The sequence below is a fragment of the Centruroides sculpturatus genome, unplaced genomic scaffold (assembly GCF_000671375.1).
Source record: "Centruroides sculpturatus isolate CEXI.00-Female unplaced genomic scaffold, Cexi_2.0 scaffold29, whole genome shotgun sequence".
Taxonomy (NCBI): Eukaryota; Metazoa; Arthropoda; class Arachnida; order Scorpiones; family Buthidae; genus Centruroides; species Centruroides sculpturatus.
Window position 1 is genome coordinate 1,138,501 of NW_019384296.1, and position 13,763 is coordinate 1,152,263.

Here is a 13,763-nt window from a genome sequence, read left to right on the forward strand (position 1 = left end):
TACTTTTCCTTTGTTTAAGGGTATTTGGGCAGTTTATTCTCTGTTATATTCTCAAGTAAACAATACATACAAGTACAGTACAGTATTTTCTGAGGAAACACTCGTACTTATTTTTTTTAACCCCATTCCCGTTAACCCGGCATTTTCACAAACTCGGCCACCCTTCGGTCCACATTAGGCCGAGTTTTCGAGGTTCTACTGTATAAAAAATAAACATGGCGATTATATACAATAAAGATTATTTAAAACAATATCAAATTTATGATAATGTATTAATATATATTTTATTTCTTTAACATATCTTTATATTTCAAGAGAAAATAACAAAAATCAGGTGACCCGATTTCTCTTTACCCGCAAATACAATAACCCCGTAAAATATTAATCAATAAGGTCATTTCACTAAAAAGTGAAATAAAATTTTTATCTCTTATAAAAATTAATTTTTCTGACGTACGAAATTTGTTTTTGATCTTTAACAAAGTACACTATTGTACTTTGTTTAGAACTCAAAGTTTCTTAATATCTATTTTAAAAATTTTTTTATATTCTCTTTTTATATATTTATGTGATGATGTAAAACTAGGCCATGGCACTATATGCCATGACACTTCCTTGACCAATATTGTTTTAAGAGTTTTAAGTATTTTGTATTAAGATTTCATTCTCATTTTTAGAATAATATAAACAAATCAAAATTATAAATTAACGTAAAGATAAGTTTACTGTAGGACAAGTATACAGTATCAGAGAAATTAAATTTATATCTTGATCTTTTCTATAATAATTACAGAGAACACAATTGATTTGCAGTTAACTATCAATATATCATTTTAAACGAACGGAAGAACATTTTGATTTATTAAAATTGCTTATGAAAGCTTAGATATATAAATGATTATCACTTATTGTTTATGATAATATGAAAAAAAAAAATGTATTTTTACTACTTTATAGCACGTACAGTATATAGAATCCATATATTATTTCGTAACGTCTACACTGTTATTTGCTTTTTAACAATACAGGAAAAATATTTTGATATAAGGAAAAAAGAACTACGAAAAATTTTCACCCTTGGTTGATATTTTATTTTCACTTTTCAATTTATTTTTATTGAAATATAAATAAAATAATTGTTTTTTTTAAATATTTACTCCATTTTAAAATTATGAAATATCTATTTCTAGCAATTAATTAGTAAGAGATGTGCCTGAATTAATCGTATAATATTCAGTAAAGTTATATACACTTTTAATTATCCTATTATCCTTCGATTATTTTTTTACGGTTTTTAAGTGTTGTACCAATGATAAGATTTTTGAGAAAAATAACATTAGTTTAAATTTTTCTATGAATCAGTAACCAGTTTCGTATATGAAAATAATTTGTATTATCGAAATCATTCTTTTCCCGTTTATTCTATTTTATTTATGGCAAGTATTGTATATTGATCATTAGTATCGTCTACGTGTATATGTTTGTAGACTAATATATAGAAATTATATTTAAATTAATAAAATCATATTGAAAATTCGTGTTTGTAGGTTAAGTTTTGCTNTGCTATAATTTAGAAAATTTAAATTAATAGACTTGTATTCCGAATTGAAATAACGTGTGATCTAAATACTATATATCGATTCTACAAAACCTATCTTTATTTGAAATTTAGCATCTATGGCCGTCCATAAACTTTGTTTAAAAACAGTGTCTTTATACATGTCAGTTTTTTTGTCATAAAGACACTGATATGGTCGAAAGGATCCAATCTATTTCATTTATTTTTCGTTTCTTGGAGACCGTCACAATTGTAGGGCCAACCTACGTACATTGCCGCCATTATTAGAATAAAAATCATCTGTTTACTTTCACGTCACAAAAAGACTTCTCTTTATTGGAGGAATTTTGGCATAAAAATTTTGCGCGCGTAAAAATAAGACATATGCTCTACTCTTTTTTCAGTTATGTTTCAGTTAAAACTTCAGAAAATTTTTTACGCTTTCTGTTTTATGCTAGCTTTTACGCCGAATTTTACGCATGTGTGTTCCTGGCCTTATGTTCTATGACATCATATTTACAAAAATATAAGCATTTAAATATTCTAACTGTTTTTCTAAGTCATACATATGCAAAATAATAATAATAAAGAAATAAAAACTTTATATATACTGTAGAAAAGTTTATTTTCCTTGTATCATAAAGTTGCTAAGTGAGATTAATTTTATTCGATGAATAATATTTTTAATTTTATTTAATTAATGTTAAATAACACGTTAATATTCATAAAATAAGAATTTCTTTCCGTAGGCTATACTTATTAATTGTACAAAATTCAGTTCTCAATAGCAATGAAACTTGTAAGATGTAAAGAAGTTAATGATTTTCCTTATAAAATTGATAAATTGGGACTCGTCATTCATACGTTTGATTAGCTTATTTAAGAGTGTATTGTGTGGTTGAAGCAAAAAAAAAAAAATCATGATAAGAATCCTTAATAGACGTATATAAGAAGTTATAGTCACATCGTGAATAATAAAAGCTGCAGTAGGTCTATTCATATTTAACTACTTACACTTCTAATACGTGATGCTACTATGTTTTGATTATATATTGTATATTTTCTATGAGAATGTGTTTCATCGAGTGTTTTAATGAGGGAATGATAACTATTATAATAATGTTATACTGATTTATTTACTCAATAACGAAATATTCGAGTAGAAGCAAGTTTCTTAGAGGAAAACAATATTATATATTAGAAAAGAAAATCAAGTATATTATTAGATATTATATGATTCTGATTATTTCAAAAAGTAAAATATTTGATGAGATGCAAGATTTCAACATTTAACCTTCGATGATCTGCAGAATACCACAGAATCCGAATTAGTTAGTAACTACAGCGGTTAGGGGACGTTCCTAAATACAGTGAATTTAGTTTGCTTACGTTTTCCTGTTGACGACACAATTTCTCATTTTAAGGAACGATTTGTTAGTGCATACCAAAAGGGAGGATTTACTATTTAGTAACGTCTTCTAGTTACTTAAAATTTACGGATAATGACCACTTCGGATTTAATCTTGGGGAGGGAGCCAGTGTTTTTTTAATGCGAATTCAATAAAATTCGCACATACGTTGACTCTAATTCATAAGTAATATAGAAATATAAGACACGATATAATATAAATAAAAAATTAAATTTTAATTGAAAAAATATTTTTAGAAAATTTACTAGTGTTTCTTTTCCTTTTACTTTTGGGGTGCCAGGGCCCCTTGTTACCCCTCTGAGTGCGCCACTGTTAACTCCTATATTTTTATTTGACAGTAACTTCACCGAAGAAAAGTGTATTTGTGATTTTAAGTTGGTCTGGCGAAACGTAATGGAAATTTTAATTAAAAGGAAAGAAAACAAAGCAAAATTCATAATTATGTTAAAAATATAACACCCTTAGATTCTAAATCAGATTTTTTGAGTTAATCGCAGTACTATAGAGATAAATTACAACATAATGTGCTCAACAATTATTATCTTATCACAACACACCTTTCTTGTTACACAAGAAAGGTGTGTTGTGATAAGATAAGATAAATTACAATCTAAAATTGCGTACTTTAAATAGGCCTATCTCAATTTTAAAGTTAAAGAGAATTAAGATATTAACCTTTATTTACATTATTTAGTTTATGTATAGTATACCATCATTCGAAGATCTTTCAATTGTTAACTATGAAATGGGTAGAAGTTAATGTTAGGTTATTTCTCTACATACGGTATGGAATATTTTGGTTAAGAGCAGAGAGACTTTAACTTGCCCGAAATGTTACAGAACAAGTACCAATTTTTAATTTTCCATCACTAATAATTTTCTGCTATCTCTGTATGATGTTTTTGTCTTGTCTCATTCGAATTTTCTCCACTGTTTTGACTGAATTTGGGAGGCAGTTGTCCTCCTGTTCTTCCGACTCGGACACCCATGTTTTTCTCTGTACGTATTTACATTTACAGTTACAAAATATCTAAAGGGCACTTCTATTATAAAATATTCTTAATATATTTGTTAATTGATTAGTTTTAAATAGCTGTCTTGGGTAGTCTATACATTGGACAAATGAAAGTAATTGGCTTTTCTTAATTAAACACTATTAGATTTTTGTGGAATTTAAAAATACAAAAATTTAAATTGAGACCAATCACTGAACGAGCTTATGACATGTGCCACTCTCAACCCATTCGTGTTGTTACTCACACAACTCGAGACTAGGTACCCTGGTTGAAGAGCAGTGCATAATTTTGCCTAGAGCACTTTTATTCATTAAAGGCGGTTCCTTTAGTGAGTAAAAGTGGTTTCACATCACCAGAAACAGAAAACAGAAACGGAAAACTAATGTCATTTTCTACTTCCATTACCAAAATTCGATGGAAACAGATTAGAAAATACTTCAACTTTTCCGTTTTCCTTGGATCTTCCGTTATGCTTCGATCGATAGAAAAACACATGAGCTAACATCAGACTATTCAAAAAGAACGAAACAAAGCGAAGAATTAGATCGTCTGTAGAAAAGGTCCGGAAGTATTCTTTTCTCTATAATGAAATAGACAAAACATATAAGATTGTTATCGATCATAATAGGAGATTACGTGCTACAATCGAGATATTATGATGTGATGGAAGTAAAACTAAAACAAATAATGAAAGAAAATGGAATCTGATCATATGGAAACAAGACTTAAGAGGCGCTGCAGTACGGATCAGGTGAAAAACAGGCGGAGATTATATTAAAAAAGTATTAAAAAACTGGATGGTCGGGATATGGTAACATGCGGGCAATCTACCAAGAGGGACTTTCTATTCGAACTGTTCCCTATTTAAGTATTAGCAAATACGGTTCGTTACATACATGAAGAAAATCAGGAAAACTTCTATGGATCAAGCGGAAACCCACGATCAAACTACCATTACTCGTTGATTTTATCACTTCGGCCATTGGTGGACATAAATAAAACGAATATGTACTTAACTTCTAAATTCTATTCAATTCTAAATTTTTATATAAAATAGTTTATAAACTTTTCGTCATTTTTCGTTTCAAGTTTCTTTCGGAGACATTTTAACATTTAATACGAACTAATTTGATTGTATACGGTAATAAATATCTACATTTATACATTATTATAACACTACATTAAAAAACAAAACTCAAAAACAGTTTATCACCTCTCTGACTCACTCCACAACACCAAAACTCTATAAATAAGTTAATTACTTTTCATTGTTGAAAACTATTTTGCTGTTTATTTGGAGTACAAAATTCTGAAAAACATTAGGTGATTGAGGTAAAACCTGGGCATTCAAGTGTTTAACGATCAATTTAAATCGTCTATACATTCAGCATGCACATTCTTGCAATAAATCAGTTCAATTTTCATTTTAAATAGTGTAAATTTGGCCACAAAGCTTGTTTTCTTAGTATATGGGAAATAAGTATGAAAGCAGATCGGCCAGCAATTTGGTCAGGTTAATTGTTATGCAATTAACCTGACCAAATGTACATTTAAACCTGATTACCTTTCTGTTAAAAGAACTAATTAACTGAAATGTTTATAAAGCAAGACAATTTTTAATCACTTAAACTCATTTGATATACAATACAACCAAATAAGAGCAATGTTTGTCCTAGGTAAGTTGCATTTAATTTGAAAGAAAATAAATTGATGTATAAAGAGAATTAATATCATCGATTAATTTATTCCAACAATTGCTTAAATACAGGGAAAATTTGTAAGTTACGATAAAATCGCGGATTGACTTGTTCTATAAGATTTTTTAATTTTGAAGTTAACTTATAAACAGTTCTTGAATACGAAATTTTTTTTGTATCCGTCTGTCTTTTCGGCGCGGCTTTCATGATTCTATACACTGTCTGTTAAACCAAGCTAGGCTGACGGCCGGATGATCTAGCAGTTAAGGTGGCAGCCTACCGCTCTGGGTCAAAAAAAATCCCCACAAATTTTTCGGGAAGTGGCTCCACCCGACCGCCCTATTGTGAGCCTGGCCGAAGCCATAATGGGCTTGCTAAAAAGAGGCCCTCTTAGTTCCCACAGGGCGGAAAGAGGATAAAAACACCAAACTAGGCCAGGTTTGCATGAAAGTGTATGGCCAGGTCAATCTGAATCCACTCAATCAATTAAAAACTCAATTCTCGTAAATCTTTTTAGAATTTGAGTTGATGTTTATTCTTATGAAGCATCAAGTAACCCAAATTACATAATAGCAGTCCTTATTGCACTCCCCATGAATGGTTTTCCAGACTTAATGCGAATTGTTTTTATGCAATTTACTGACGGTCATCAAATAAAATGCTATCAGTAGAACTTCATGGATTAAACCTTTAGGCTAGATCAGTGACTCACAAATTTTTCGAACCATGGCCTCCTTTTATACCCAACGTTTCCAACAGTATTTCATGCCCCTAACCCATTTTCGTATGAGAAAGGCTTGAAAATATTCCTAGAAAAACTTTTCTATGAACCTCACACTTTTTGTCCTTACCGTACATTGTTCTCCACACGTTCCTTGTTTGCAAACAAATGAAAATTAATCAAAGGTTAGTGATATTAAGAATATATAGACAATATTTCGGTTAATGACATAATATTAATAGAAATAAACAGTATAAGTTTTTGAGTTTTACAGGAGTTGTTACATGCTGACATTTGTCAGTTAAGTAAGCAGTTTAGTTTAATTTATTTTACACTTTAATAATTCTTAGAGTGTGACTGGATGTTTCGCTTTCGGCTGTACAAATCGTAGCGAGAAAGGATTTTTGATGAAAGTTTTTCCGAAAGATCCTGCACGTGGTAAACTTTGGGAAACAAAAGTGAAAAGAGAACTAGAAATTTGAAGCATAATCTGTCCCTCCATATTTTCTTATACACCATCAATTAATCTAGAAAGGCTCAACCAGTAAAGAAACCCACTTCTTTCAAAAGTCTGTAAAATTTCAAAAGATGATGCAAGTTCTGTTGAACGAGCATCAAGTTATGAACCAGCAACAGATAATTTTCAACATAATTCTTCAATATTCAATGAAGATTTCAGTTCTGAGAAATGTAAAGAGAAAGATAAAATAATCGATAAGTTAAAAAGAATAATATTGAAAAAGGATAAAATAATTTCTAAATTACACTTTAAATTAATCAATCTTAATAAAAGATTAGTTGGGAATAGAATACAAACATTTAAAGATTGCCAAAATGACAAGAAAGTTAAGACTGCTGTACAAAACGTATTTAAAGAGAATCAACTAGAATGCATTCATCGAAAATCAATGTGTTTAAAAAAAATGGTCAAATGAAACAATATGTACAGCAATAGGATTGAGATTTAGCTGTGGTTCAAAAGGTTACGACAGCTTACTCAAATGCAATCTGCCTTATTCATCTTTAAGAACCTTACGTAGACGACTGGAAAACTTAAAATTTCAAAGTTGAATAGTGCACAAAATACTTGATTTTTTAATAAAAAAGTTGATGGATGATATGGAAATAGATAAAAGAAAGCAATGTGTTTTAATTTTGGATGAAACATCACTAACTCCAAGCACACTGATTATGACACAAGTACTAATACATATTATGGAGTGGTAACATTACAAAATCTTACAGGCTTGGCTACTCATTCACTAGTCTTTAGGTTAAGTGGTATATTTACAAAGTGGAAACAGACTGTTACATACTTTTATACTAGCAACTCAACAAATGGTTCTGTTTTAAAAAATATTGCTCTTGATATAATTAAATATAGTGAAGATGTGGTTTTAACTATCAATGCTATAACATCTGATATGGATCTATAAATCAGGCAATGTGGAAAGCCTTTGGCATTTTTTAGTGGAAAAGTGAAAAACAGTAAATGTGTATATTATATCCCACATCCTTATCGTTCTGAAGAAACAATTGAGTTTATTGCTGATCCAGTGCATCTTTTTAAAAATACTGTATTTATTTTTGTAATGATATAATTATAGCGATTTTGAAGTTTGTAAAATAAAATCAAATTTTAAATAAGTGCTACCGGTAGATTATTTCCGTTTTCTCAATTAAGTATGTGGCTGCGGCTAAATAAGCAGTTTGGAAAAGACATGGCGGCAGCTATCCGTATGACCACTCTCTCGTTATCGGTACCCTGCCTCCAGCGCTCTTTTCCGCCCACTTGTTTTCAATCCCTAGATTTACTCATCGCCCACTGGTAAACACCGTGTGAGGCCCGTTACCAACCCTTTACAAATTTAGAAATCAAGCATAAAAAGAAGAGTATTAATCGTCTTCGTAATTTTGTCTTTTTGTAGAGGCCCCTTGGAACTCGAGGCCCTAACTTACAGCTTACATAGCTTACATGTAAATCCGTCCCTGGGTAAGGCCTAGTTATTTGGTACAAAAGTTTATCATTCTCTAGCGTGATTTGAATAATTAAATGGGGATTTTTTTCCTCTAGTCCGGAGAAAACTTAGGGCTTATATGGGTCTACGGCTCCTATCCTTATAAATTAATGTTATTTTTACTAACAAAATAAATCTTTAAAACTGCTTTTTATTAATAAAGAAACATTATACACATTTTATTTGTTTAAAAAAAATGGCAAAAGGGGCCTCATAGAAGTTCTCGGTGGCCCTGTAATTTGCGTATTCCAATATTTATAAAATACTTACCATTTATCAGGTTATGTTAACATAGGAAATTAACCTAAAGCTATGTGATTGGTCAAATACTCCCCTCGCATATTTTCACCGCAATGGTAAAGTTAAGACGACCTTGACGCGAATAGGCAGGTGGTGTTCTTTTCGTCGTGGAATGACGTCAAATTCGCTCTGTTGACGTCATAGGAACATTCTCCGAATTAGGAACTGACCTTTACCTTGAATACCTTTAAATTAATAATGGTATTCTACAAATATCTATAATATACTAGATGAATTTAGGATCAAGTATTAATAATATTGATTTTTACTTGATATTAAATCAAAAATATATCGAAGAAAAGATGATAAAGTAATACAGTTAATGAATTTGTTGTCTTATTAGAACAGCATTACGACCAAGTAATAAGTGATAATTTTTTATTACAATTTCGCAAGAAGTTTTCCTTGCTATTGTTTATATTTGATTTGTTTCTTGGAATTATTAATAATAGTTAATTAAATATAATTTAATAATATATTTATCTATAAATTTAAATATTTTTTATTAATTGGTATACATATTGTTTTACTACTACAACCGAGAAGATATAAATTACATTTAAAAATCACTTTCTATTATATCTTCGAGTGCAAAAGTATGTTAGATAATGCAATTTTAATGTAAGCAGGAAAATGTTTTAACAGAGAAAATTTAATTAATTATCATGACTCACGATTCATTTCTTCCNTTGTAATAAAATAATAAATGTACACGTATTAAATTTTCAATTATTTATTTAGAAATAATATAGGACGAACATACCAACTAAATCATACCACTATAGTGATTAAAAACAAGAATTGAGAAATGTGACCTTAAAATAATTCTAGAAACTTTTTCAAGTTGCAAAACAATCATTGTTGGCAAAGAAGCCAAGAATATTTAATACTAATTTCCATAAATTACAGCTGTTGATATCACTTACATTATAAACACGTCAAAACTCCACTTAATTATTAGCAATGAAAAGTTATATAAAGGCAAAATTTTCCAGATATGGGTGGGTAAATGGATGGATAAGCAAAATATTGTTACAATACTTCAAGTCAACTAATATTGTTGTTTAAATAGGTAGGAAATTAAGCTACAGATAGTTTTTTTTTATGCCAAATGACAACAATGTTTTCCGTGTTGTGTATTATTTCATAATACCATTAAAGTTGATCGAGTATATGCGTTAATTTTGGAGGTGGGTATGTAATAAAGTGTTATAGGAGGTTGAATAGTAATTGAAAAGTATAAAAATAGCATTATATACTTTAAGGAACGATGCTGTGTTATTAAACTATTAAATATTATTAATTAAGAATCTTTAAAAAAATTCTGTACAAAACTACTATGTTTTTTATTATACTAAGTCAAAATTATTTGAAAAAATTTAATTCCCTTTACCTACTTATGTAGTGATTTATATAAAAATGTAGGATATCAGCTTATTAATCTGCTGATTATTCTTAAATAAAATAAATTCTTAAAAGATTTCCTGATTAAAAAATATTCTTAGCATAAATGTTTTTTCTTTTAAATTATTTATTTTGAATTTCTTCGTGTGTCTAACACCTAAATATGGGCCAGTATTTCAGAAAAAGTCCCTTGGAAGATTGTCCATTTGTTGTGTTGCCTTACCGTATCAAACTAACTAAATTCTCGTTCCTCATCACCATTGTGAGCATGGCCGAATCCACCGAAAGCAAAACCTTGATTATTTAAATCATATAACCTTCACATTTTCTAGATATAGATACAGTATAGATATTTCTATGCTTATTCCTTTTTATGTACAGTAAAGTATATATAACAAAAAATGTCACATCTAGCCAATCAAAATTAGAGTTTCATCTACTACACGTGATCTATATTCTGCCAATTATATATGTCTAACATCGTACTGTCGCAAATCGGAAGTGCCGACATGCTTTGTCGTTAGTTACATATTTATTAGATACTTTCTTAATTACTTTCGTGTTTATTGTCGTTTGAGATGAAAATGATTATTGTTCCGATTATATTACACATGACGTATTTTACGTTATATTTATCGGACGTTATAACTAGGCTTATAAACATCCGTAGCAAAAAACAATATGGCCTACAAACACCAATTCGTTCTTATGTGGGCCTATCTAACAATGACGTTAATAAAGGATTAAATATGATTGGTTTCTCAATTTTTATAAAATAAACTTCTAACGTGAAACCTTTCTTATGCATAAAGTTATAACGGACGTTTTTATAACGTAAAATACATCGTAGGCAAACACTATAATAATAATGGCAGCGCTCCCTTATCGTTACAGCGTGGTTCTATTAATATTTTACCTTCTATAATTTAGTTAATTTTTTTATTTTTTAAATTTTTACATTCTATAATATTTTCTCTAAATATCCATCGTTCTCATAGCCAATCAATGCAATTAATTTTAAATTATTCTTTGTTTTATAAACATAGAGGTTGTATATTAGATAACGCAGGTATGGTAAGTGTGTATGCAGATAATCGTTTTAGGGAATAGGGGTGTATATAGGATAATAGAATGATTCATTTTCTTTGTTACCGAAGAGTTGCATGACAAACCATACTGTTTAATTCACTACTTTGTACTGTACGTAATTAATACAATAGCGTAACATTCAGTACTCTGTGCTGTGTATTATATCTTAGAACAGATAGTTTATATATTATCTTATATAATTAAATTTATTATATATTGTATAAAATTCTCCTGATATATTACTATATTGTTATCCATTGTATATAGACCAGTATATAAACAAAGGCTGATATTTAAATAAATTAAACACTAATTAATTTTAATTATTAAATACTGATTATAATTAATTTTATTAGAAGCCGAATTCATTTAACTTCAATGTATAAACGCTTAATATATTTAAAAATTCCATATATTAAGTGTATTTAGATTATCAATTAAGTTTTTATAACTTAATTATATTCATTAAAGTTGTAATTTATGACTTTTCAAAGACTTAAATATATATTTAACTACTTAAGACTGCCTTTTATTTCGTCTTAAAATTAGATTGAGAGTGTAAATGATAATTTACTTATGGACGTATTCACAAGCAAAAGTTAACCAATTACCCCATTCACTATACATTTAGTACGTAAATGTTTATTGGTTAACTTCTGTAATTCTTGCTTGTGAATAAGAGAATTAATAGATTAAGGGTGAATTATAATAATAATAATAATAAAAGTATAGAACTGAGCTTCTATTATGATATTTGCCATTAAAACCAAGATTTTATATTATTCTTAAACTTTATAAATCGATATATTTACATAATTTATGGTACTAAGTTTATAATAATATATGTTTAACAGCTCTAATATAGTTTCTAGGCAACAATTCTATAAATTTAGATAAAATATTATTGTAATATTTCTTCGGTTTGTCACATTATGACAAATATAAGAAAAATTTGTATGATACATTTGCCAATAATAATAATAAAATTCTTTAAATAATTAAAATTTTATTTTAAAGCAAAATAATTTATAAATTTTGATAATTTAAGATAGAATTATCACTATCTCTGTATGTAGATAATACATCTACATTGCATTAATTGATTAATATAGTTTAAATGTGTAAATAAATTAATTATCATAAGTTTATTTTTTAACAATATTTATTATAAGTAAATATCGCGTGATTAATGAAATTTTTTATTATTCATAAATCATAAAAGTGAATTAATATTTATTTAATAATAAGAGTTTTATGGAAAACGTCGTTAATTTTAATTATGTTCAAATACAGTATATATATATATATATTATATATATTCTGAAAACAGGAAACGAAAGGAAAAACAACAATCTAGGTCGCCATATTTGAGTCAACAACTGAAAAAGGTTATTGAACCGGAAATGAATTTATACTCATCTATCTTGATCTTAATATATATTAATATTAATAAGATATTAATAATCGATTATATATTATTTATTGACGATAATTTAAAAGTTAAAATATACCATTTTTTTAATAAAAATGTAAAAAAAATTTTACTTTATAGATAGTGTCGCCATCTGTTATCTAAAAATTTCATTTAATTTTTAANTTTTTTTTTTTTTTTTTTTTTTTGCCGGAAGAAAAAAGTATTTACTGTTAGTTATATTTTAGAAATAAAATGTATTTTATTTTATTTTTTAATAAGAAAATAAATAAAGAGTTAAGAGAAATAATTTGAAAAGAGTTTCAGCGTTATTTACGTGACAATTAGAATTTTTAATAATTATAGTAATAAAAATTAAATTTTTATTTATTTTTATTTAGATGCTCAAACATGTAAATAATAATTATTGACTTCATTAAAAAAAAAAAAATTTAAATTTACAAACGACATTAATTAATTTCAGCTGTATTTTAAGTGCTTCCATCTGTTGACGAGAAATAAAACTTTTTAATTAATTATACTGTAATTTCAAAAATTAATTATGACATATTAATATAACTTAACTAATTATAAATATTAATTAATTATTTAACAGTGCTATAAATAAATCATTAATATTAAATCAAATAATATTAATTTAAAAATAAACAATTTTGAATGTTAGATTATTTGATTTAACATTAATAATTTATCACTTGAAAGTATTAATATTATTTATAAAGCTGACAAATGTATCTAAAACAATTGTAAAAATTTAATGGGAAAAATTTAAACATCAGGAGTATTATTTATATATGTTTTTGTAAATAAAACAAAGCATGTTTTCAACCTGATAAGGAGCATAAAAACCAAAGAGAAATAAAAATAACGCTTTGACATGTTTTCTTTCTAAGAACATCTCTATCATTCTAAAATTTGTGGCTTCTTTTGTGACCCTCAAGGGAGTCATTTCAGTCAGAAGAGAGAATTTAAGGTATCACCGTGTTTACAGTGCATTGTAAATTTGTGTTTATTTACTCTGCACTTTTTTGTTTTATGATTACATTTTATTATATTGTAGGATTTTTTACCCTGAAAATTATTTATTCTATAATATAT

The 13,763-nt window shown here is 27.7% G+C and overlaps 1 protein-coding gene across 1 annotated transcript in view; it reads left to right on the plus strand.

Annotated features, from left to right (window-relative positions):
* The first annotated feature begins 4,701 nt into the window (after positions 1-4,701).
* The window catches only part of LOC111622166 (cation-independent mannose-6-phosphate receptor-like), a 21,370-nt gene continuing 12,308 nt past the window's right edge, over positions 4,702-13,763 (plus strand). Inside the window, exons 1-2 of the mRNA XM_023364540.1 lie at positions 4,702-4,755; positions 6,773-6,860. Coding sequence (XP_023220308.1) covers positions 4,702-4,755; positions 6,773-6,860 — 142 coding nt within the window. The remainder of the gene's footprint in view (positions 4,756-6,772; positions 6,861-13,763) is intronic.